Source organism: Apium graveolens, chromosome 6 (genome assembly GCF_009905375.1).
Source record: "Apium graveolens cultivar Ventura chromosome 6, ASM990537v1, whole genome shotgun sequence".
Lineage (NCBI taxonomy): Eukaryota > Viridiplantae > Streptophyta > Magnoliopsida > Apiales > Apiaceae > Apium > Apium graveolens.
In genome coordinates, this window is record NC_133652.1 from 59,978,452 (window position 1) to 60,005,109 (window position 26,658).

Consider the following 26,658-nt stretch of genomic DNA (forward strand, 5'->3'; position numbering starts at 1 on the left):
TGTGTAATTGTTGTGTTTGTTAATCCCTACCTTCCCATTTCTATTAGATTTCCTTTTAGTTTCCTTTTTATTCTCAACCAACTTAAGCCTATTTTTTAACTGATCTAAAGTCATGTGTCATATATTCACCTTACTGGCATCTTTGGATGTGCTAGCTTCTTCTTTGACAAAGTTCTTGGAAGTTGAACCAAACTTCTTATTGAGATTTTTCAAATTATTCTCTTTAGAATCACTTGCCTGTTTTAATTGATGAGCCTTCAACGGATGCTCCTTTTCTTCCTTCAACGGATAACTTTCATCATCCGTTGATTCCACATCCGTTGACAATCCATCAATTAATTCTACTTCCTTTTTGTTTTTCTTTCAGGCATTCTCACAGAGTGATTCAATTCCCTGAACCTTGACAATCTGAGCACTAACATCCCTATATGTTTTCCAGGCCTTGATTACATCTTGGTCACGTTCTAATTGTTTAGAAAGAATTTCTATTTTCTTAACAGATTCTTCTAGTTCACTCTCAACAGATAAGCATTTGATTTTAATCTTTTCAAGCTCAATTACCTTACCCTCTAACACAACATTTCTATCACTTAAAAACAAATTATTCTCTTTAATTCTTGTGTTTTCTTTAGCTAGTGATTTAAGAGAAACACGCAAATGATAAAATTCATTGGACATATCATTTATAGCTTCATTGCATTCAATTTTAGAAAGCTGAGAGAGGTCAGTAGTAATTACCTGGTTGCTTGATGAACTAGTTTCATTTTCATCAGAATTAGCCATCAGTGCTAGGTTGACATATTCCATATCATCATCTTCATTTGCTCCATCAGTTGCCCAGTCATCCTGAGTCAGAAAAGCTCTTTCCTTTTGTTTGAGCAGATCGAAATATTTCTTTTTATAATCCACTTGCTCAAATTTCTTCTTTTCAGAAGTTGGCTTTCTGCACTCATTTGCAAAGTGCCCACTTATGCCACAGTTATAACATTTGAACTTAGATTTGTCCACCATGTTCTTGTTTGGCTTAGTGAATCTAGCATTTTTCTTGAATTTCATCTTTGCAAACCTTCTGGACAGAAAAGCCAGATGTTCGTCAACATCATCAGAGTCATCTTGACTGGAACTATCTTCAACCTCAGCTACTTGCTCATTTCCCTTGCTTGATTCTGATTTGCTTGTGCCAATTTTGAGACTTGGCATTGTCTTTTCTTCATTCCTGGCTTCAGTCTTCTCATTGTCAGCTACAAGTGCAACTGATCCACCTTTTCTCTTTTCCTTTTCCAACAGCTCATCTTGCTCCATCTCAAGTTCATAGGTCTTCAAAATTCCATATAATCTCTCAAGTGTGAAGTCCTTATAATCTTGAGAATTCCTTAGTGAAACAGTCATAGGTTTCCATTCCTTTGGTAGAGACCTCAGAAATTTTAAGTTGGAATCCTTGACTTGGTACACTCTGCCATACAGCTCCAATCCATTCAACAGTTTCTGAAATCTATTGAAGGTGTCATTCAGTGATTCTCCTTCTTCAAAATGAAAGTATTCATACTGTTGGATGATAAGCTGCATTTTGTTTTCTCTAACTTGTTTAGTACCTTCACAGATAAGTTGCACAGTATCCCAAATTTCCTTAGCAGTTTGGTTGTTAATGACATTATCAAACATATCTTGATCTAGGCCATTAAACAGAATGTTCATGGCTTTCTTGTCCTTGTGAACCTCTTTAATATCTTCATCAGTCCATTCTGCTTTTGGCTTGGGAATAGACTATCCGACAGCAACTGTGGCAGTTGCAGTTGTGGCTACCTTGTGAGGGATGTGAGGACCATTTTCAATGCAGTTGATGTAGCTTTTATCTTGAGAGAGAAGATGTTGATGCATCTTCACTTTCCAGTGATGGTAATTATCTCTTTCCAGGATTGGAATCTTTACACTAATATCCTTCTTACTCATGATGTTAGTAGAATAGATCTTTAAACTCTTTGTAAGTTAAGAGCTTGCTTTGATACCAATTGTTATTTCCAAGGAACTAACAATGAGATTTACAGAAGGGGGGTTGAATGTAAATCTCAAAACTTTTTCAAGTTTTGAGCAGTTTCAAAGGCTAAGTGTTTTGATGAACAGTTGTGTGTGAATTGCTTTGAGCAGGTGCAGACAGATATGTATTCAAGATACAAATGTAAAGAACACAAACGCTTTAAAAACTTTTTCGGTGGATTTGTTGTTCCACCAGAGATGTGTATTTCAGAAAATCTGTGATTCAAAAGAATTGATCACAGCTGCGTCCTAGTACAAACTAGATGATTTTCTCTCTATATTTTTCTAAACAGCTCTGGAAAATTCACCATCTAATTACTAGCTGCAACTTGGTTTTTATATCACCAAGATTACAAGTGAAGACAAAAGTACAAATACAATTAAAAAGGTTCTTCACATATTTCTTCTTCATTTCTCTATCCAATGCAATCTAGGATAAACTGTAAATCTTTGAATACTTCCTTATTTGCACCAGAATGGAAATGCTGCATTTTCTTGATTCCTCCAAGAGGCTACCACATTCCAATTGTCTCTGTCAACCCATGTGCCTCTGTCAGCTTATGAATTGTCACTGTCAACTGCTATTGAACTTAGCATCCGTTGAAGCTTTCATCCGTTGATGGCTTTATTCGTTGATGCTTTATCAGTTGAAACTTTATCCGTTGATGCATTAGCAGTTGAAGCTTTATCCGTTGATGCACTCATCCGTTGATGGATGTTATCCATTGAAGCTTTAGAGACATCCATTGAAGTTTTGTTTCTCATCCGTTGAAGGCCTTTAATCTATCAGTTGATACTACTTCATTTATACAAAATTACAAGGCATGAAATATTTACAGTTAGCCCTCCTATTTGCATATCCACTAGTAGTCAACATGACTTATAATTTCCCACAACATCTAAGAATTATAGCTTAAATACAGAAACTGAAATGTGCTACAATACTAAACTTATTTCTAAGTAAAGCTACTCCATCAACGGATAGCCAGAGTGGTCTTATCCGTTGAGGCTACAAACACTAGATTTTTACTTAAGTGTTTTGTTTAACTTATCATCAAACTAATACACATATTCCTAACACCATTTTTTATTCATCAGCATTGCCCAATATTTCAATGTTAATAATACCTTAATATGTCTTAGTAGCATCATTGTGGCATAATGTGACATAATTATCCTACTAGAATGAAGCATGTCAATAATGCAATGTTGTCTCATTCTTCCTTAAATTTGAACTTCTCATGAATCTGGTACATTGTCATCGCCATTATATTTAACAACGAAATATACAAATATTTTCAATAAGTTCTTGCATTTCTCAAAAAATTCATCATCTGTAATCACCTGCAAACTGTTTTGTACTTGAAAATCCCAGTGTCATAGTAAAATCAATAATTCAAGTGTCCAAAAAAAAAGATTGAAACAACATATTCGTTTACAATATACAGTGTGTTAAATTGTAAACATGTAAAAGTTCAATTCTCTTCTTATCTCTTACACGATAGGCTTTATAACTACCATTTTTAGTCTAATTTTTATTTCCTTAGGCCTTATGTTCACAATAAAATGTCATCAAACAAATCGTCTTGAATTTAGCGCTTGCAGTCTGTCAGTCGAAGTTTGAGGCACCAGATTAAGGCCAAATTTTGAGACATAGTTAAGTTAAATTCCGAGGCTTCAAGTGTCATTCTGTTAAGCATTGCTCTATGATTGTTAATTCTTCATGTTGCACCTTCTCATTAGTCTACTGAATTAAAATATATTAGCCAGTTAGTGGTCCTTTACTAGAACACACACATGCTCTTCTACATCATTGGACAACTTAGACATTGTCGAATATTTACAAAATGATCACTGATCATCAAACTCTGCATAGTAAAGAGAGTATATCAAATTGTTATGGCTCATCTAGATGCAACATTTTTGCGAGTACCTAAACTTGTTAAGCAAATTTTAATGAGGTATTATACATGTTATACTATTGAATAAAGTTTTTCGATTGTTAGGAATGTCTCTTCTTATGATCCTTAAGAACACATGTAACCATTAAAAATCTTAGTACACAATTTGCTTAATGCTCAAAACTTTTTGGAGAAGAACATCCTTTCGTTTATATTCAAGTGTTTTACCAAGCAATAGTTCCCGTAGTTTTCTTTGCAATGATCATATTTTTTTTGTGCATCTATATGTTTTTAATTGTTCGTTAAGATAATTAAGAGCATGATCATTTCAGAATACAATATCATGATTCTTTTCATTTATAAGAAGGAATATGGTGCATTTATATATTTTTATTGTCCAATAAAATAATTAAAAGGGCGATTATTTTTTTAGGTTTCTAAACTATCAGATAATAAGCGTGCATAGCGCGGACAGAAAATTATGACTCATGCAGATGAACATTTTTTGCCACTAACTATACATGTTATGCATCATAGTTGAGATAATATACGTGTTATATTAATTAACAAAGCATTCAGATTGTTACTAAGTTCACTTCTTATAATTTTCAATTGCTTAACGCTGAAATCATCTTGGAGAATATAATCTTGGTATTGGTTTGAGACTTTAATCAAGCAATAGATTCCCGTAGTTTTCTTTGAAAATGACTGATTATGTTTTTTTGTGCATATTAATGTATTTGTATTTGTTCGTTAATATAATTAAGAGTTCATCATCTCAAACTATGATCTACCGATTGCTTTCATTTATATAAAAATTTACGTTTAATTAATTGTCGGATAACAAGCGTGCGTAGTACGGGTAAAAGTTTGCAGTTTGTTATAAAGAGTAAAGGGTATAAAGGGAGAAAATTACAATAATATTTTCTATTAAAGTACAATTACTTTGAATGTTGCATTTTTTTTATGGAAGAGTTTTTACAAATATTTTCATATTCTCCGAAAATAAATTTTCATATTCTTCCAGAATAAATATTTTCCAAAATATATTATACATAGAACATGCTCATGTTCTGTAAATAAACGGACTCATGAAATGAACCATGAAATTTATGTGATTGTTTGTGAAATCTTAAAATAAGTAATTTATGACTTAAAATGAATAAGTATCTTATAAGTGATAAGTAGACAAATACCTATAAGTTATATAAGTGTTTTGATAATTTCACTTACGAGTCAATTTTTTTTACCTAAATGAACTAAAATAAAATTGTTTTAAATACAATTATATTAACTCGTGAATTTTACATTAAAATCACATTTTAAAATATTTATTAAAAAATTAAGATAATAAAAAGTGAAAAATCAAAATAAGTTGAGAAAAAGTACGTCGTTGCTAACATTCAACTTATCAGCTTAAAAGTTACAAATTGGACCTTCTAAATTGAATCGACAAATACAGTCAATAAGTAATAATAGATGATAACTTATAAGTAGAAAAGCTACTTAAATCGGGTCAGCCGTACAGAACCCCGAAATTAATATATACGTAATATCAACAAAAAAAAGGAAATTATGGGCCTAAGCGCACCCTCCTAATTGGAAAAGATCACGGTTTGTTTTCACAAAAATATAGAGCTGAAAAGAAAAACAGAAGAAGCAGAGAGAGAGAGATGTGGGAAGCGATCTTACTAACGCTGGCAGCCACCGCTGGAAATAACATCGGAAAAGTTCTCCAGAAAAAAGGCACTATCATTCTCCCTCCTCTCTCCTTCAAGCTTAAGGCAATACAACCCACACCCCCTTTCTTTTTTATCTTATATGCTTGCATTTCTTTTATTTACTTTCTTTTTCTGTAATTTGTCATTTACTTTATTCTTTTTTGTCAATTTCTTTGACCCATTTCGTGTAATTGTTTTCTTTGGCGATCTTGTAGCCTTATCTTTGTTCAAGAACAAATTTTATATCTGTATGTATGTATATGGAAAATGTCTGGTTTTATTTTGTTTAGAAAATTGAAGGGCGTAATATCAACACTTGTTGAAGTGGTTTACATTTTTATGATCGTGTCGTAGTGTTAACAGTAGTAGATTTCACACATTAGGCCCCTCTTTAACTTCATTGCACGTTTGCTTTCAAAGATTATGCTGCAATGTACTTGTTTATATCCAATCTGATGATTCTATTTTTCGGTTACAAACCTTTCCACATTGAGTACAGGGATTCAGTTTATCGGTTTGTCTCTAAACTGATCAGTCATTTAATCAACTATTGTTTCACACAAAACCAGTAAAAAAAATATGTAGTAAAGATCCTTGATTGTAATGGCTTGTTTCCTCATAGTATCGATTAATAGAGAAGTTTTGTAATTTATTGTCTATGTATGATCTCGTACTCGTACGGTAGTCTGTAGTTATAGTCGTAAATAATTACCAGTCAACTGCGCTTCTTCATGTTAGAATTAAATGTGTTTTTTTTCAAGTTTTCCTTATGGAACCTACGTAAACACATTGACTGATAATCTGTTTGCAGGTCATAAGAGCATATGTTTTTAACAAACCATGGATTATTGGTTTCTTGATGGATATATTTGGAGCCTTGCTGATGTTACGAGCATTATCTCTAGCTCCTGTAAGTGTTCCTTCATCCCAATATACAAACCAACTCCATGAAATTTAGTAATCCCAGAATATATGCATGAAGGAAATATGAAAGCAAATATTTTAATAACATATACCTGATAATTGTTTAATATATGTTATCTACACATAAGAAAATGTGAAATGAATGAGAAGGCTTGAAACAGGATATGAAAATGTGGAACAAGTGAAAGATACACTCACAAATGCAACACTAGAATGGTGCGGGTACGCTGGTTTTGTTGAAAAGGAAATAGGACATGAAACTTGGATATAAGTTAAATTATACACGTCACAAAGAAATTCAAGTAATTTATTGTTGTTTGTTTATGTATCTTAGTGATTTACATCTCATCATAATTTACAACACCCTACCATATCATCTTGGATATATTTTCTTATTTTTCTTAATTGAATAAATTGATTATTGTAACCCTCCCCCCACCCCTTTTTTTCTTCCTTCTTCTTAATTGTATATATTGATTATTGTAACCTTCCTCCCATCCCTTTCTTTCTTTCTTCCTTCTTCTGAATTGAATATATTGATTATTGTAACCTTCCTCCCATCCCTTTCTTTCTTCTATGAATTTTTGATTAAAAGTCTAGACTTATGAGTAGTTAAATTTTGCTGCAACTGTTATGTATATATGTATGTGGGTGTGTGGATAAATCTTAGGACATTGCTTGATAGTTTTGGTATGTTTAGACTGTGCCTTCATTTTACTCTGGATCTTTTGAAGTATGTATTATATTTCCTGACCGGGAATAAAATTGTGTCATTCATTGTGCAAATCTAAATTGAGACATGAGAATCAGTCAAGTCAATTTATTAGATCATCTTATCCCCCTTCCCCTTCCCCCCTCCCTTGATTTTCCCAGGGCATTTGTTGGTGGAAAGAATAGACTGAGAGTAGTTAAATTTGACTGTAACTGTCACATTTGTTGGTAGAAAGAGTAAACTCGGGATTAGTTAATTTTGACTGTAATTGTCATTTATATTCGCAGCGCGATATTGGTTTTGTATCATTGAGTAGTTAACATCTAGAAACAGTAAATTGTGCTTTCTTTTTATAGGTGTCTATTTTATTTCTTGACTGGAAACAGAATCGTTCATGGTACATTACATATCTAAACTGACATGAGTCATTTGAACCTTGGTTCTCTTTTCTTAGTTTATTTTAAGAGATAGTAATATTTACAATCTTAATTTTCTGAAGATAATTCATAAGTCTTGAATTTCTATTAGCATTAGTTATAGAAACTGACCATTTTTGGCATGATTTAACACGTGTTCAACAAGTTGCGATATAAGAATACTGTGAAATAGGTTAATAGATCTCCCTGTAACATGAGAATATTATTGATCTACTCCAGGTTTCAGTCATTCAACCAGTTTCTGGTTGTGGACTCGCTATACTTTCTATCTTTTCCCATTATTATCTGAAGGAGATGATGAATGCTGTTGACTGGGTTGGGATCACGTTAGCTGGCATTGGCACCATAGGTAATGTAAGTTATTTAAAGTTGTAGTTATCCAAAAAAAAATTGTTGTTTAGAGTTGTTATTTTCTAAATGCAAAAGTTAATTCTGGTATCTTTACATTTTATGTTTAATACTTAGATGAACGAAGGTTTGAATCTTCACATATTTACGTCAAAAGTTTCTCTTAGATAAACAATAGATCTAGTGAATCAGCGCAATGTAAAGTAAATTCACTCATATCTGCCTTGAAATTTATGGTGATAGTAGAAATTATATTTACGGTGTATGGGGGCCATGTGACATTAGGGATGCTGCCCGAGAGGTTTTAATCGCCAACCCTTTATACTTGTAGAGTTGTAGTTATTCGAGCGTCTTTCTGCAAAAGGTCAACTACTCGTATCTATGAGCAACTAAGGACAGTTTCCTTTGTATACAAATCCCTTATCTATCTCTATTACTCCAAAATAGTCTCTTGATCTCTTCCTTAATAAACTGAAAGGAAAGGTGTAAAACCAACTCTGAAGTGAATGTATTTTCCTCTTCATTTTATCTTTTCACCTGTACTCATGTTTTGTTCGCTAGGCAATGTAGAAACAGAGTGGTTAAGCTAGATTTTGGCATAAATATCGTTTAATAAGCAGAGACAGTGTAGACATGCATGGGGGAAAAATTCAACATTTTAAAGCTAGTTTTGGGGAACTGGGTAATAATTTAGTATTTACTATATAAGCAAATTTAAGGGACTAAATTAAACATCGCGTGCGAAGAAACACTGGGATGAGTTTAAAAAATACAGCTATCAGCTGCTCAACAAAATTTCCATTTTCTTAATACCTCTTTAAGGTGATACTGGACCTCATTTCCAAAATTCTGCCATCACTTTCCACCACTTGCTGAAATTTTACCTCATAATTCTTTAAAATTGTTCTTTGTTTTAAGTTATCAGCCAAGTATTATTATGCCTATGTAATCTGTGCTCCTTGATGTGCAGGAGTTGGTGCTGGAGGGGAGGACCAAGAATCTTCTTCCATTTCAGTTTTTCAATTGCCATGGCTTGCATTTGTTGTTGCATTCATGTTTGTAGGTATCCTAACCTTTGCACCATCTAATATTTATAATGTTTACTTGTTTAGTTGCATTTATCATTATTCTAACAATATTTTAAAGGGAATAGATATATTTACCATATAGTCTATATAAGAATGTACGAAAGTAATTCTGGAGATTGCTGGTTGTCAATCTTCTTGTCTAACCATATCATTTTTTTTAACCAACATGTTTTCTGTTGTCATCACCATTAGATATTAGTCTACCCCTTATACTTTACCTTAGAGCAACTCCACTAGATTCTGAGCATATTTCTTAACAATATTATTAAAATAATTGATCCTAATGATTTAGGACATTTTATTGTATGTCAACTCCAACAACCTTCCCTATATTTGTATCCAGTGGCTAGTACTATTATGTTATTATATTTAAAACTCTAGTTATGTATTTTAAGTAGTGATGGAGAGAGAAATTAGTATTTTATTATTGAAAACAAGATAAGGAATGACTTTTGATTACTTATAAATGAGGCATGAGAGGAGAATCTTAACTTTTAAGCAACCACTAGGACATTGTCGGAGCTCTAATTTGCACAACATTCCCTAAATTTTAGCTTAGGATCTCATATAGCTAACCTATTGGAGTTGCTCTTAATAATGGGCTAGGTTATCTTGACTTCTTAAGCTGTACCGATGAAGCAAATTATTGTTAGTGTGAGGTTGTGTAGTATTATTAATGTGAGGATGCACCAGGATATCTGCAGTTTTGAACATGAAGCACCTTTGTCTTTTGCGTTGGTAATGGTGCGTGTCAATAAGTTATATGAGACCTAACACAAGAGTTTCATCATTCACGATTAATCTTCTGTATCACATATGCTTGTAGTTGTAGGAGCTCCTTGTATGTCAATTACTTGTATCTGAGACGCGGAGATGACCCCGTTACTCAAGAGTTCAGCGCCATTTTTAAAAATGTTTTGCTCATCCATTAGTTTAGTTTACGCCTGGCAGGAGCTCATTATGGCTTTGTTGATTACTTGTATCTAAGATGCCTGATATGAATCCGTTACTCAATAGTTTTGCACCTTTTTTATATGTTTTTCCCCATGCTTTGGTTTAGTTTACTTCAGTAAAAGGATTTCCTTATGGCTTATGTAAGATGCAATCATGTTTCCATCTTATTCAGTTCTACAGATCCATGTAATTCTGTTGTTGTAGGTTCTCCTTAATGGATGGCTTCGTATCTACCGACGGCAGCGTAAAGAGCAGGAGCTGGTAATTCTGTCTAGGTTTTCTGAAAGAATTTTATTTAGTCGTATTATATTGTCAGTCTTATATTTATCTAAATGTAATTTTCTGAATTCCGTTAGATGCAATCTGAAGTAGTCGAAGAGATTATCTATGGCTTGGAATCAGGAATTTTGTTTGGGTATGTCTCGGTTTGAGATTACAATCATCTATTTCTTTTAAGTTCAATTTTTACTTCATCATGTCTTAGGGTCATAGAATTTATTGATTGAGCTTACCAAGTGAAATAGCATCGTAACATGATACTGGTTCTTCAGAACATCACATCCTTATTTGAAAATGGATAACTTCTGTTTTTTTTTTGTGAAGACAAAGGGCCATCAGAGTTGGAATGGAGAGTGTTTTAAAAATACATGGTGCTATAGACTAGTGTTTAAGGGTTTATAGTTGTATTAGCACCCTTAGGCCATTAATTTGGATAGGATAGAATAGGCAAAATCTCCAGGATATAACTCTTAGCTTATACTAACATAAGGTTATAATTATACTGTTTTAAAATTTGACCCTTTTTTTTGCTCAATTAAGAAAAGGACTGGGCTTGTTTAGCATAGCTCAGTAACTGTGCAAACAAATCAAATTAGATTTAAAACTGAAATATTGTAGGAGTACTATTTTTGTGGACTTCTGATTCAGTCCCAGGTGTGGAGAGAAAACCAAAAGTTGTACTCCATCCCGTAGCTTCTCTTTTTAAAAAAAAAATAAAAATAAAAATAAATAATAGAATTGTCCATCTGCATTGTGCCCAGTTTTTGTAAGATGACTTTTTTTTGAATTTTTTCGATCTTCATTTCTCGGGACAAGTTGACCATTTTTGCATTACAAGAACCGTGTTCTCCAGTTCTCGGTTCTCAAGTCAAGCCCTCCATTTTACAATAATATGGATTGTTGTTTTTTTTAATATATTTCTTATGTTTGTACATTGTCTTAGAATACATGTATAAATTTCAGGATGGCATCTGTCATATCAAAAATGGGATTTCTATTCTTGGAGCAGGGTTTCTCCAAATTGCTTGTTCCTGTTTGTGTTGCAATAAGCATATGCTGTAGCGGAACAGGATTTGTCTATCAGGTTTGCAGATGTCTTTGTTCCCTCTTTAAGGAAAAAGGTTCCATAGAAGCATTTTGCAAATGTCAAGGATAAAATAATTGTTAGTTGAGTAAATGGCACAATAATGCAGCTATAAGGTTTGCTTTTTTTGGAAATATAAAGGGCCTCTTTTTGTGAATATAAAGGGGCTCTTTTTGGAATAAATTGCTCTGTCAAGTGAAACTTCTTCCTAGAAACAGAGTTCATTATTACAAAAAGAGAGCAGGATATAAAGTCATAATTTCGGACTTTCTGGAAAAACATAGTGTCAATTAAAAGGACTACAAATCATGGACTCTGTCTTTTGGTTTTATTCCCCTTGACTCTCTTTCATATATTCTCCCTTGTTTTATCACGTCTCCATATTTCATGAGTTTTAACTTTTACCTTATACGTACTCAGATTCTCTGTTTATTGGCTTAAACAGACTCGTGGCTTGAAGCATGGGAGGGCAATTGTGGTGTCCACTTGTGCTGCTGTGGCTTCTATCGTCACCGGTGTACTTGCTGGCATGCTTGCTCTTGGGGAAAGGTTGCCTTCGGCTCCGATGGCCCGATTATGGCTTTTGTTTGGATGGTAAATAATTCCACTTTAATGCCTTTCCCTTGGTGCTCTTGCTAGAAATAGCACCCCCTAAACTTACCATGCTAAACACGAGTTCTCAGCCACAGTCAAATACATTTGGAATTTAATATAAGGTGCGTGGATTTAAAAAGTGATGACTGATGTAACGGGGATTCCAGAATGTTGGTGAATACACATTCAAAGAGAATCAGGATTGAGTTTAAATTGGAAGGGCTGATCTCGAACTTATGGTTAAGAAAATAAGATGGGCTAAATTATCCTTACAGTTACAATTACTTTCGAATTGTGTAATCCATTGGTTGTACTTGCTGCGAAATGCTTGTTGGATTTTCATCCCCTTGAGCCCTTCTGCCAAGTAGTGTGTAGGAAAAATATGATGATGTTTTCTATACATTACATGGGATGAATAGAGAAGCTTAGTAAAATAAAACGAACAAAAATGCTATGCTATAGAAAGTGTACATTCTGTGCTCATCTTGTGTATAAAGTTTATGGTAGGAGTTGCAACTTTATATCGGCGAAACCTTATTATATTTTATTTTCATATTTCAGGCTGTTAATCATCATAGGTGTGATACTACTCGTATGTTCAGCACGTCTGCTACGATATATTCCAAGGCCATGGCGGAGAACAAAGCGAGCCGGTGTTGATAAAAACTTTGGTCTTCGACAGAAGGTCTGAACTAAAGCAAAAAGATTGCGGAAAAACACTTGAAAAACAAGCTTACATGTAAAGATCTAGGGTAATATTGGAGTTGGTGTGTACATTCGTCAATTAACCTTGGAGGTGGAAGGTGCGGAATACAAGATTGTTGATTATTAATTGGGGTACCGAGCCATACTTGTGGCCTGATAAGCTGTTAAAATCTGTGTTTTGTTTGGGTACCCTTGAGAAAGTAGTTGGCTGTATTTTTTATATTGTAGAGGTCTATATTTTGAATAGCTAATGAAAGTTTTTTTTCCTTTCATACCTATCTTTTTTCTGCCAGTTGGAGTAAAGCAGTTTGAGCAAAGAATGGATTTTGATTCATATGCTCTTGGAGTTGTAGCTAAATGGCTAACATTGGGTCCATTTCTTTTTTAACACTGTCCATTTTTCATTGAGAATAATAAACACCGTCCAGCCACAATATATTTTGTTAATTTTAGAGTACTCCTCATTTATGAGAACTTTCAGAAATGATGTCTAAAAAGATAATTTTGGGAAATGATGTCTAGGAAAAATACAAGAGCCCGCACCACTTGGCTCAACGGGTCGAGAGCGAGACTTTAAGAGTTTACGGTCTCAAGGTTCTAGCCTTGGTTGCACGGATTTTAAGTAGAATCATGATGGAATGTTGTGTTATAAGTCTCCGAGATTAGTCGAGGTACGTGGTAAATTGGTCCGGACACATTATCAAAAGAAATTATAAAAATTGGGGAATATACCAATGTTATAAAAAGCACATTAAACTGACACTTAAACATGGGTTTATGCGGAATCGGAGGTAAAAGTGCTTGAACTAGTGCAAAATCGGATAGATAAGCGTTTAGTAAAGTTTAAGCGGGTTTAAATGAAATTAAGCGGATTTTGACTTAATTAAATGGGGATTAAAAATAATTAGAAAAAAGTAAAAAATTATTTTTAAAAGAGGTGTAATTTGATATTTTTAAATGTTACTTATATTTTTTAAGTTAATTATGATTTTGTGAATGATTATTTAATTGATTTATTATAATACGTGGACGTTACCTCTTTATATCAAAAAATATTTATTATTTTTAAAATATATATATATTTATAATTCGGTTAATGATCCGCTTTTAAAACCGTTTAAATATTCATTTTAATACTTAAGCAATAAAAGTTGATCTCGCCATTTAGTTCAGATTTTCCCATTTTACGACAGTATATTGTATATATGATTGATTTGTATGTTTCTCTCATTTAACAGTCGGACAAATGACAATGTCAAGTTTTCAAGTTGACATAAGAAGACAAATGTCAGAAACTTCAACCCCTCCCCACTCATCACTAGAACATTCTATTCTTCCTTCACTCTTTTTTTGTTGCTAATTTAGAACCTTCCATTCTTGTCCAGAACTTTCTAAACCTTGTCAATATTAACACTCTCCCACTCTCCTCACTAACACTAACTAATCAACCTTAATCTCATCACCCTAATCACTGATCACCACTTGTTATATAAATAGTAATGGAAAGTCAGAAAATGAAACAAGTAGTTGTAAGTAGTTCGTCATCCCCCGGGCCTCAGCCAATGGAGGGATTACATGAAGTGGGGCCACCTCCATTTCTTACAAAGACATATGATATGGTTCAAGACCCAACTACTGATACTGTTGTTTCTTGGAGTCCTGCTAAGAATAGCTTCATTGTCTGGGATCCTTACAACTTCTCTGCTCTGCTCTCTAAATGCTTTAAACATAGTAATTTCTCTAGTTTTGTTCGTCAGCTCAATACTTATGTAAGTGCCTTTCCTCTCCTAATTTTATGTTCTGTTTCATGTTTGTGCTTTTTTATAGGATTATATTATGTGGGTTGTTCTTGCTTTTGTGTTGGGTGACTTGGGGTTTTGTGTAAGATTTATTTTCATATTCATTTTGCTGCATGTGATTAAGGTTCTTAGTCATGGGTTTTGTAGAGCTTCTAAAATGTGTGGGATTATAAGGGTTTCTATGTAAATAATTTCGGATCATGGGTCGTGTTCGTTTTCTAATTTTTTTTAATGAAGTTCTTTTTGGTTATTGTTAGCAGGGTGAATGCTCGTGTACTCGTATTTGTCAATCCTAATTGGTAGTGTAGACGAGCTACTAGTTTTAAGTACTACAATCAAAATAAGTAGATTCTTTTTTCTTGGTTGTGTTTACGATTTTTTTGGTTCTTTTAATATCTTTTTTTTCTACTTTCTGTTGACAATAAATTTCTTGATTGTTGATAGCTTCTATGTTGAATTGTTGAAGACTAATGTAGAAAATGCTATCTTTCTGTCTCGATTTTTTTTTTTTTTTTGTGTTCAAAGGGATTTGTTTTACCTAGTTATGCAGTTTGCAAGTTTTCTGATACATAAATTGTCTGAAATGATGCAGGGGTTCAAAAAAGTGGATCCAGATAGATGGGAGTTTGCGAATGAGGGGTTTCTAGGAGGTCAGAAGCATCTCTTGAAGACTATCAAAAGAAGGAGGAATGCCATCTCACAGGGAACTCAGCAGCAAGTGGCTGGCGTCTGTGTGGAATTAGGCCATTATGGAATGGAAGAGGAGCTTGAAAGGCTCGGGCGTGATGGCAGTTTGTTATCTGCAGAAATTAAGAAACTTAGACAGCAACACCTGGAGTCGAAGAATGTTATTGTTGCAATGGAGAATAAAATTCAGAGTATGGAGTCTAAGCAGCAACAGATGATGAGTTTCCTCGCTCAGGCAATTAGGAATCCTCAATTTATGCAGCAGTATATGGACAAGTTTGTACAGATGACTGATCAGAATCAGATTGATATGGGGAGGAAACGGAGGCTAACTATGAGCCCAACCCGAAATGTGGAAGGTTCGCAAACCCAGGGTTTAGATCATTTGTACCAGCAAAGAGAAAAGTCAGCTGATATTGAAACAGACATGGAGTCATTTTTTTTAGCTTCACTGAACGAAGAGGCAACCAGTGGAATAAAGGATGAAATGTTCTCATCGGGAGGTGGAGAGTTGGATGCTTTAAGTGAGGTTTGTTGGGAGGAGTTACTTCATGAAAATCTCGGGCCCGTGAATGCAGAGAAAGAAGAGATGGCTAGTGATTTTCCGGGTGTAGAAGTGGAAGATTTGGCTGCAGAGTCACCAGACTGGGATAGTGAGGATCTAAAGCAACTTGTTGATCAATTGGAATATCTCAGGTCGAATCCGTGAGTAGTCAGTTATGACCGAGAATTTGGTATTAGGTGTTTGTGATGTACGTGATGTCGTGATGTGGTCTCTTTCAGCTTCATCCCCTATTAATCTTTGGTACTTTGTGTCGTTACTTAATTTGTACTTCTGGTTTTTTTAAGTGCTTAGCTAATTTGTTTTTCATACAACAGGGGTGAAGAGAGTTGCAGGGAAGAGACGGAGTGTTATTATATCCTTTGAAGGACGATATTATGTCCTTTCAATAATTTACATTTACAATTTTTTCCTCCTCAATTTTGACAGTAACCTTTCATTTGTTTTTTCATTTATGCATTTTCAGGATACAAACCTGAATTATTATTTATATTCTCTGTTTTTTTCTCCCTCTAGTTATATGGTCTTTGCAAGCATTAAGTTTCTGCAGTGTAATTAGTCTAACGAATTATCATAAAGTAGAGGTTTTAAGATTAATATATGACAAATTAATAATTATACATGTAGAACCACTGTCTAGGTTTTTGTCTGGAAGAAGTAACAAAGAATAATAAACTCGGCATAGGTGGGAGGTAGGGGGACACTTTTATCTTTCTGCCGAGTTTAAGGTACTCCAAGAACAGTCATCCTTTTAGGTGGTGGTATCGTAGTCTTATGAGTTTACATAGCTCATAGTTGGTATTGTAGTTTTATTAGTGTTTAATGCAAGAACACTATTTTGGGTAATTTTAGCGAGTCCTGATGATATTTGACTCAGTTTGGGAGCAAAATATTGCTGTGTTAGCTGCTAGTTATTTATGTTTACAAGAAATATTTCAACTTAGAAGAATTAGGGTTTGGCAATTGTAATTAATTGCATGTACGAGGCTTAAATGGCTTTAAATCTTCTAAAAGATTATCGATGATTGCCACTTTCTGCTTGCTTGGTCTTTAGTAACCTTGTGTTTGCAGGCAACTCAAAACCTACATCAGTTACAGAGCAACTGTGTCCTAAATATCTATATGAGATGAGCCATAGGATATGGCACTCATGTGCTTGCAGAAGTTTCTACACTAATTTAGGTTGATTCTTGGTACGTTATCTCTAATTCAATATAGTGGTCACTATTGCATACACGTCTAAATTAAAATCATTTCATAGTACCAGGCCTAACATTACCTCGTTTGAATTGCTGCTAGCTCATTTTCCACCACTTCACATTTAGGAAGGATTGGTTTCTGGACACGCCTTTATGATAGTAGAGGTAAGTCACTAATATTGATCATAATAAGACTTACTGGCAACTGTTACGAGTGGAGCTAATAGCTGTCAGTAACATTAATATAATCTCTGATAACTCTATGCAGGTGAAATTGTGTTCTTTTGCTTTAAAGATAACATGATAATGGAACAAGTCAATTGCAGGGTTCATGTTTATTGGATTAGAAAAAGCCAAGAAAGACAAGTCAGCAGATCCGGTGATTCGAGTCAAATCCATTGTGAATGTATCGAGTAAGTTTGCTCTTGTCCAAATGACATTAAAAAATTTTGCCAGGCCATCTTGTCGTAGGTCAGGGGGAGATATTCAAGCTCAATTTGTAAATTGTATTTTCAATTGCCCAAAGGAAAATGTTGCTGAGGAAATACCCTTTGATTCTTAAAATTTAAGGTCATTAGAATATACCTCAAAAAAGAGACAAACAAAAGTTGAAATTTGTTCTATGATCGTTTCACTATCTTATGATGCTTATAATATACACACAGATACAGACTCTAATCCGTTTAGATTAATATATACAACATCAATCTCATCACCATATACCAAGACAAACTTGGGATTAGAAGAATCCATGTTGTTTTCTAAGTAAGCATATTTCCATGCTTCAACATCAAACACACCTACTAAATTTTTCTAATGAAATAAATAGTGACCTTGGCACCAATCAGCAAATTTGCAACTAAAGATATGCTTAAGAAATTCCTAGATCACGTCCAAAGACTAAGAATAAAGAAAATGTGATAGTTCTTGTTCATAATTTGAATTGACCTGCACTCGCGAGAGAGCAGGTATAGGCTGTATAGCTGATGACTACCTCATGAGAGCATGCCCGTTAGTAGTGGTAGCAAACAGTTTCTTAGAATGAAATAGCGGTCAACTGAAAACGCAAATTACTATCACGGTAGGCTTCATAACTCATGGACATGAAACTCTTTAGATGCTACCAGAATATTTACATAGACCTCAGGTTTGTCATTTCACTTATGAACCAGTCGAATGGAATAACTAACTCAACCTTTTCAAGGTGATACAGTGGCTATAGTACTTGGTCTTCTTTGTACCAATGATACATAAACAAAGCCAAAGATTCCAACTTCAGACCAGCATAATGAAGCGTGGAAAGTAAGATTAAAATAAAAGGCAATATCACAAATATATATTATTAAAAGGACCCACCATGCATTTTGCTAAATCGTTTATCATGTACAATAAGTACAAGTGCCAAACTGCTGATATCTCTTCATCAAGATGCTTTCTTGACACCCTTCTTTATATTTCTTCCATCTACCATTTGATTCTTGCAGCAGTGAATTTCCCCCAGCAAAATGGACTTCATAAGTGAAGCTTCTCTAACTTTAACAAGGGTGCCTGTTGCTTCAGCTATATGCTCTTTGTTAGCTTTGCTTGCTGCTGTTTTGTGTTACTGCTATGGACCTTATTGGAGTGTTAGGAGAGTTCCAGGACCTCCTGCTTTTCCCTTCGTAGGACACTTGCCTTTGCTTGCTAAGTATGGTCCTGATTTGTTCTCGGTTCTCGCCAAACGCTATGGCCCCATTTTCAGGTCAGTGCACATATTTATAGAAATAGCATGGTTCTGTTTTTATCAGATCTATCTGTATTTCAAGTCAACTGTAGTTCTATGGCTCACTTGATAACGCCGGAGTGTTTATGTTTTAATCTTTTGACTACACCAATATCACACATGTTTGCAATAGGCATAGTATTGTATACCAGCAGAGAGTCTGCTTGGTGTCATTACCATATTTGTTAGTAATGATGTCAGTTCGAAAGCTTACTGCTTACCAGCTAAAAGTTGACATCTGTAGGGAACCAACTGTATGTACTTGAAAGCCAGTAAAATTAGTTGTATAAAGGTCTTGAAATATTTTATTTTGGTACCCCACTTTCACTGTGCTGATCTTAAAGCAGCAGTAAGTAATGGGAAATGCATACTTCGACTCTTAGTATCATTTGAACACCTCTTTTTACTGCCATTATGTAATCACTTTCTTAGCAGAACTGGTAAGTGATGCCACACTAGTAGAAATGACATGCAATTTTTAACGCAAAGTAACCATTTATCTTGAATTAATGGAACGGGGAGAATGTATCTGAAAAACTTAATTCTAGTAACAAATTTTATCTGCCGAGAAACTGACTGTTTTATTTCTTCCAGGTTATTTGTAAGGAAAATATATTAAGTCAGTTGTTGTGTTGATCAGGTTTCACATGGGAAGACAGCCACTAATAATTATAGCAGATGCAGAGCTTTGTAGAGAAGTTGGAATTAAGAAATTCAAATACTTCTCCAACAGAAGCATCCCCTCTCCCATTGCATCCTCTCCTCTTCATCAAAAAGGTCTATTCTTCACCAAGTATGTTTCTTACTTTTGCTCATAAGGTAGAGAATTTATTTGCAAGGCTGTTGCCAAGCAATTTTTCTTGGTTAAATGATCTTTGTTCTTATAAACTGTTGATTCTGCAGGGATACAAGATGGTCAACCATGAGAAACACAATACTTTCTGTTTACCAGCCATCACACTTAGCTAAACTAATTCCAGTAATGCAAGAGTACATCATATCTGCCACTCAAATTATTCCCTCTAAAGAAGAAGACATAGTATTTTCAGACCTTTCACTTAAGTTGGCGACTGATGTAATTGGACAGGCTGCTTTTGGTGTTGATTTTGGCTTGTCTAAACCTCAAAGCAGTGTTTCAGTAAAGAATCCAACAAGCAGCCACAACGATAAAGAAGTTGAGGACTTCATTAAGCAACATATGTACTCCACATCTACTCTGAAGATGGACTTATCAGGTTCCTTTTCGATTATTCTAGGTCTCCTTGTCCCAATACTTCAAGAACCGTTTCGGCAGATTCTTAAGAGAATACCTGGTACTATGGACTGGAAAGTAGACAGGACAAACCAGAATTTAAGTAGCCGGCTTAATGAGATTGTCATGAAGAAAATGGCACAGAAGGATAATAATTCTAAAGATTTCTTGTCACTTATATTAAAAGCAAGGGAATCTGAGACGGCGTCTAAGAAGTTCTTCACTCCTGATTATGTTAGTGCTGTAACATACGAACACCTTCTTGCTGGGTCAGCAACTACGTCGTTTACTCTATCCACAATCATTTACCTAGTTGCTGGGCATCCAGCGGTTGAGAAAAAGTTGCTTGAAGAGATTGATGGTTTTGGCTCACGAGAACAGATCCCAACAGCTGAGGATCTTCAAAACAAGTTCCCTTATATTGATCAAGCAAGTTTCTAGTCATCTTTCTTAAATTTACACACGTCTTGTGATATCTTTCCTTGCTAATAATTATTATTGACAAATTTTGCAGGTGATTAAAGAAGCCATGAGGTTTTATACAGTGTCTCCTTTAGTTGCTAGAGAGACATCAGCACAAGTAGATATTGGTGGCTACACTATCCCAAAGGTAAGATCCTGGATTCCTCACCAAATATATAGGCATAAAGTTAAAAGAAGTGAAGAGGAAAATAGTAGACCATGATCATGATTTGTTTGTGAATGTGCAGGGGACATGGGTGTGGTTGGCTCTTGGAGTATTAGCAAAAGACCCGAAAAATTTCCCAGATCCTGAAAAGTTCAAGCCTGAAAGGTTTGATCTGAACTGTGAAGAGGAGAAGCAAAGACATCCATATGCAAACATTCCCTTTGGAATCGGACCTCGGGCATGCATTGGTGGAAAATTTTCTTTACAAGAAATCAAACTCTCGATTATTCATCTGTATCGAAATTATGTATTTTGTCATTCACCCAACATGGAAAAACCTCTGGGACTAGACTATGGCATAGTTCTGAATTTTAAGCATGGGGTCAAGGTTAGAGCCATCAAACGTACATTAAAGTCTTAAATTTAAGGAAGATGTTCTATATATGTAATTGTCATCCATTTCGTTGTATGTTGAGATTATGAAATAAATCAGATTATATCTGAATTCAGATCAGTCTTAGATTTAATTATGCTATCGAAAAACACAAACAAAATAGGGGGGAATGATACACAACAAGCAATTTAACTAACTAAGGTGTGGATTCATACAGTTATCAGTTTTGGTGAGAGATAAATGCATTTTGTTGCTTTTAAGTTTACTGCCTATTAGCTCGGTTAAGAAAAAGAGTGAATGTAAATATTGTTTGTTGGAGGTTTGGAACTCAAGGCCTCTTCTTAATCTTAACTAACGAATTGCTTTTAACATTCGATAATTTTTAATAATATATTTTATAATATAAATTGAAAAACATGATAAGTTATAACAATATATGTTTTATAATAATTTGGGACTTGATTGAAATTAAATAATATAACATAATATGTTGTTCACGGGACTCGAGCCCCGTAGAAATTGTTAAAATAAGAATATAAAAATTTAAATATAATAAGTTCTTGACGGGGTTCGAACCCTGAATCCATGAGAACAGTTTAAATATTAATATAATAATATTTTATTATTGCATCAAACGGTTCTCATCTTTCAAACTTTAGATTTGACGGTTGTTATTTGTCGTACCAACTGTACCGAGCAACCGAGGGTGTTGTGCTTATAATAATATAGTATAGATAGATGTGAAATTAAGTTATCGGTTCTGCTTAAATGGCGTGGTACTGATCGTGATTAAACAATCATTCATATTTATTCACGAAAAACAACCGTCGTTCAATAAAAAAGATATCAAGTCTTAATCTGGTCAAATGTGCCTAGATTTGAGTTGCGTGGTGTGAATTTGATAATAAACAGGGGCATGTGCTACTGCCCTTGGCAGGTACTGCAGAACCTGCTTGCGAGATCAGGGCAGGGCGATCACCGTCACAGATGAGCAGATCCTTCCAATTGGCTAGAATCCATTTTGTTTTCGGATCCAATACCTCATCCACCACCAACAACTACTGAGGCCTATGAACACATTGCTAATCGGACTGCAAATGTGATCTCTTTAGCAAGAGAATATGCAAGTGACCATGAAAGCTCCCATCGGTCTCGGTCTGTATTTTTTTACCTCGACTTCCTATAGTGTTGCTTTCTTCGTCGTTCATTAGGCACATCCTGCACACTCAAATTCTGCCTAGCTTTTGCACCTTAAATTTCTTCTGAGCTGAGAGATGTCCCTATAATTGGCTATTTCATATTTCCAATCCTTCTACTACATGTAATCCACCAAATTTTATATTATCTTATTTTTTTAAAAAAAATAATTTAATAATTTGGACGCTAAGGAATAAGAATTCTAGTGTTCCACTCTTAATGCCAAAAATATTACATCTCTTAACTTTATTTTTGAGTCGAGTAAAAGCATTTGGCTGATGACAGAAACCAGAGTGTTCTCAGTTTGCACAGTTGTCACTCCAGCTAAAATTCTTCAGCATCCTATAGTTGAAAAATTATTCTTAGTCTGAATTACAAGTAAGACTTCGCTTGGTTGACACATATTATTTACCTGAATATTTGGAATACCTAGGCAGACAAAGTTGTTTAGTTTGACAAAATACATTCAAACCTCTGATAAATTAATAAACTCGTTAAATTAATAATTTCTTGTAATCCCGAGCCGGGTCCTTTATGTTAAATTAATAATTTGCTAAATTTATAAGATAAGCCCGCAATAGGATAAGTAAAGTTGTTTCACTTATCTCCGTAAGCGTGCTCCCGAGTTTTTAAAAGGAGCGAAAGCAAGTGTTATTGAATGCAAATTTAACAATCTTTCACTCCAAAACTTTCACTCCAAAAATAGGATGAAAGTAATTTACCTCCTAATCACTTACTTCCTTCCCATTAAAAAACTTGGGAGCAAGTCGTAAAGGTAGGATAACTATCCTCCTCTTGGACACAGCTCCTACAGAGGAGAGTTTATGATTATGCAATCAGAGCATGTCGCTTAAATATAATAAAAAAAATTATAAGATAATATTTTTTTATTAATGCATATAGATCTCATATAATATATAAATTAATAATTGCATATTGCATCAAAATTATAGATTTATAAGATGCACTTTTAAAATTGATGTCGCCTTATATTTCATCTTAAATCTTTCTTAATGCAACGTACTATGTTCATATTGCAAGAGAAAATTACATAATGCAATTGTTATTTTAAGGACATTTTTTTGTGAGACCGGCTCCAATTGTCTTCACCAACTCCGTCTTCTTTCTTATTTTCCAAAACACTGCTAATAATTTGTTCCTCATCCAACAATTTACTTAAATTAATAAATATTTCTTAATATTATTTTAAGTATTCAATAGATGAAAATAAATTTTTATTCTGAGAATTGTATATGTTATAAAATTTTAAATAATATATTTCGATAAATTAATAAGTTATTAATATATAGATAAATTAATAAATTATTAATTTATCGATATATTACTATTTCGATTAGTTAATAATATTTCATGGTCCCAACGTATTGATTTATCGAGGTTTTACCGTGTAACTATTAGAAATGACCGGGAACTCCAAATACCCATGCAAAAGCAAGAAGTTGCTTACCCTTATACCTAGGTTAGTTCCACTTCTTGAGTAGTAAAAAATAAAAACAATCCATATATTATTAATAAATATATTTATAAATAAAATATATTTCTTTATTAAAGTAGGTGTTAATAAATTTTATATTTATTTTTTATTCCATGTAATAATATTTTATATTTAAAATTTTAGCTAGCCTAAAAATTTACAATGAAGATATTAATATTGAAATCAAATTTTTATTTATTATTTCAACTCAATTTTATTTTAGAATTTATAATGCACATTTATAATTTATTCAATATAAAAATAGCAATTGTTTAAATTCACGTGTTATAATGTCAATACTTATGTTTGTTAAGACATTAATAAAAAATAAATCAGAAAGATAGCATGTGTATAATTATTTTTCTTCTGAATTTACATATTAAAAAAATTAATGATAAATATCAAGATAATTATAATAAGTGAGCTATAATAAATATTAAAGTATAAAATTTGTTATGAAAAAAATGAAACAAGTAAATCAAATAAATGTCGAGTAAGTCACTACCTGCTCTAAATCTATACTATATTATAATAACCGGAATGAGGTATAATTTGGTATAACGGTTATCCCCTAATTTTGGTTATAAAATAAATAAATAAATAAATAGTGTTATATATCTGTTAAATTACTAAATTGTTAAACTAGTAGATATAATCTATTTATCCTACTAAATTGTGATCACAACTTATTATATTATTTAAAAATAAATAAATAGTATTATATAACCGCTAAATTACTAAATTCTTAAATTACTAGAGATAATATACTTATTTATCTATATTATAATATAATAACCGAAATAGGGTATATTTGATTCAACGGTTATTCCCCTATTTTAATTATTAAAAATAAAAACAAATAGTGTTATAGAAATGCTAAGCTACTAAATTGTTATATTACTTAGTCTCCTTATTCATCTAAATAACAACCAAAACTTGTCGTACTAAACTACTAGATTACATTTGATTCCTAATTATTTTATTATTTTTATTATATATCTATAATTATTATATACTTATATAAACATATTAAAATTAATATATAATTTGGATAAATAAAATTTAAAATTTATTTAAATATTAACGGAACCCGTGTATCACACATGATTTTTATTATTAATAAATAAAATAAATAATATTATATAACCGCTAAACTACTAAAATTTAAATTACTAGACATAGTCTAGTACTTATATATATATATTATATTATACCATAATAATTCGAATGATGTATAATTTGGTTCAACGGTATCCCCTAATTTTGGTTAAAATAAATAAATAAATAGTGTTATATATTTGCTAAACTACTAAAATATTAAAATAATACATATAGTCTACTTATCCTACTAAATTTCGACGACAACTTATTTTATTATTAAAAAATAAATAAATAGTGTTATATAATTGGTAAACTACTAAATTCTTAAATTACTAGACATAATCTACCTATCCCACTAAATTACGATCACATGTTATCCTATTATTTTCTTTATAAATTTATAATTATTATATATTTATATAAATATTTTAAAATTATAATATGACAGAATAAATAAAAAATTTAAATATTAACGGCATTTGACACAGGATTTAAACTAATTTATATAAATTTTGAAATATAAATGAGTTCACCGAGGGTAACCAAACAAGCACCACGAACGTGTTGAGTTAGCAAGCTTATGTGTGCATGAATATTAATAATGACATGAATTAAAAGGAACGGATCCAGTTGGGCATGAGTAACTTTACAGGAACTTGGCAAGATTCCATGGAAGACCGTAAATATTCCATGAATCAGGAGAAATGATAAAAATGGGGACGTAATCCAAAGCCCACCACCCAAAATTAAAATAAGCCACCACCAACGGCCCTAGCTCTTTAAACACCACTACACTTCGGCCTACGTATCTCTCGTCTTTAATCTACATTTTATATTCCTGGTGCCCCCTCCACTCCCTCTCCTTGATTACTCACTGCATCATCCCCCCAACTTCTCAACCATGTTAGTTCTGTTTCATGTTGACTAGTACACTCTTCTCAAATTTAGAGTAAATTAGTAGTGAAGAATTTGGTAGTAATTGAATTTCGTATTCAAAACTTTTGACACTTCCTTGTATAGCTGAACAATCAAATAAATTAACATCATTAGTTTCTTCTAAAATTCCAAATCTTTAATTGAAACTTATATTGTAAAATATTCATTTATAGAACAAAACATAAAGGGTTGCACTTTTAATAACCTACCAAATGCTACGTCATAAGCTGAAAATAATTCGACGAGATTAAAAGAGAATGACGTAGGTATGATTTGGTGATGCCCCATCACTCCATGTGATGCAATTTATATATTTATGAAGGCTCTATGATTTAGTTTAGCACCACTTTTTATTGCCAACTTTATCACAGAATATAAGTGGCGTGGATGTCACATACTTCCAAATCACACAGCTCACATCATAATTTCCGATATAAAAAGAATTCATGTTAATTAGAAATATACAAATATCAAGTAATTAAACTCAATTTTGGAAACAACATAAATATTTATTCAAATATTTCTCGAAGACAACATATCCCTTACATATTACCATTTACCCATCAGATTTTATTTTTTAGAGTCCCTTAAATATAGGGCATGGAAATATTTGATAATTTTTAATTTATGAACACGTATTTACAAACGTGTATTGGGACACTTTGATAATTAGTAATTGTACATGTCACTCTCTTTGGACGGGTATATTCCTCTTTGCTTTTACTAATATCATTATTACCTTATTTATTTAATATTATAATTGCCTATATAATTCAACTCAGTCCATACGTCTCTGCTTCATTTCTAGCTTGCCACTAGTAGATCATATTTCTCTTTTATACGCAACAATATCTCCTGCCGGACC

General features: G+C 33.1%; 3 protein-coding genes across 4 annotated transcripts; all 3 read left to right on the plus strand.

Annotated features, from left to right (window-relative positions):
- The first annotated feature begins 5,520 nt into the window (after positions 1-5,520).
- Positions 5,521-13,120, plus strand: LOC141668457 (putative magnesium transporter NIPA9). Of its 2 annotated transcripts, XM_074475352.1 has the most exons (9): positions 5,522-5,719; positions 6,468-6,566; positions 7,949-8,078; positions 9,048-9,136; positions 10,324-10,380; positions 10,476-10,534; positions 11,362-11,482; positions 11,928-12,076; positions 12,638-13,120. In XM_074475352.1, exons 1-9 carry the CDS (start codon positions 5,609-5,611, stop codon positions 12,765-12,767), a joined length of 945 nt encoding a protein of 314 aa, XP_074331453.1. In that variant the 5' UTR covers positions 5,522-5,608; the 3' UTR covers positions 12,768-13,120. The 2 variants fall into 2 exon arrangements, with proteins under 2 accessions (XP_074331454.1, XP_074331453.1); XM_074475353.1 differs by lacking the exon at positions 12,638-13,120 and having other exon boundaries at positions 5,521-5,719; positions 11,903-12,038.
- Positions 13,121-14,202: 1,082 nt separating this feature from the next.
- LOC141664289 (heat shock factor protein HSF30-like) lies at positions 14,203-16,283 on the plus strand. The gene is made up of 3 exons (XM_074470213.1): positions 14,203-14,550; positions 15,173-16,072; positions 16,147-16,283. Exons 1-2 carry the CDS (start codon positions 14,281-14,283, stop codon positions 15,974-15,976), a joined length of 1,074 nt encoding a protein of 357 aa, XP_074326314.1. The 5' UTR covers positions 14,203-14,280; the 3' UTR covers positions 15,977-16,072; positions 16,147-16,283.
- Positions 16,284-18,533: 2,250 nt separating this feature from the next.
- Positions 18,534-21,167, plus strand: LOC141664288 (cytochrome P450 711A1). The gene is made up of 5 exons (XM_074470211.1): positions 18,534-18,769; positions 19,431-19,583; positions 19,694-20,471; positions 20,557-20,652; positions 20,753-21,167. The coding sequence occupies exons 1-5, from the start codon at positions 18,534-18,536 to the stop codon at positions 21,089-21,091; spliced, it is 1,602 nt and encodes a 533-aa protein (XP_074326312.1). The 3' UTR covers positions 21,092-21,167.
- The last annotated feature ends 5,491 nt before the right edge of the window (positions 21,168-26,658 follow it).

What these genes read in the sequence shown, in the direction of transcription:
- LOC141664289 (XM_074470213.1), top strand. Translation starts at nt 14,281, where the DNA reads ATGGAAAGTCAGAAAATGAAACAAGTAGTTGTAAGTAGTTCGTCATCC. An exon ending in TTCGTCAGCTCAATACTTAT is followed by an intron (nt 14,551 to 15,172) that starts GTAAGTGCCTTT and finishes GAAATGATGCAG; the next exon opens with GGGTTCAAAAAAGTGGATCC.
- LOC141664288 (XM_074470211.1), top strand. Translation starts at nt 18,534, where the DNA reads ATGGACTTCATAAGTGAAGCTTCTCTAACTTTAACAAGGGTGCCTGTT. An exon ending in CGCTATGGCCCCATTTTCAG is followed by an intron (nt 18,770 to 19,430) that starts GTCAGTGCACAT and finishes TGTGTTGATCAG; the next exon opens with GTTTCACATGGGAAGACAGC. An exon ending in AGTTCCCTTATATTGATCAA is followed by an intron (nt 20,472 to 20,556) that starts GCAAGTTTCTAG and finishes CAAATTTTGCAG; the next exon opens with GTGATTAAAGAAGCCATGAG.
- LOC141668457 (XM_074475352.1), top strand. Translation starts at nt 5,609, where the DNA reads ATGTGGGAAGCGATCTTACTAACGCTGGCAGCCACCGCTGGAAATAAC. An exon ending in AGCTGGCATTGGCACCATAG is followed by an intron (nt 8,079 to 9,047) that starts GTAATGTAAGTT and finishes CTTGATGTGCAG; the next exon opens with GAGTTGGTGCTGGAGGGGAG. An exon ending in AGCGTAAAGAGCAGGAGCTG is followed by an intron (nt 10,381 to 10,475) that starts GTAATTCTGTCT and finishes GAATTCCGTTAG; the next exon opens with ATGCAATCTGAAGTAGTCGA.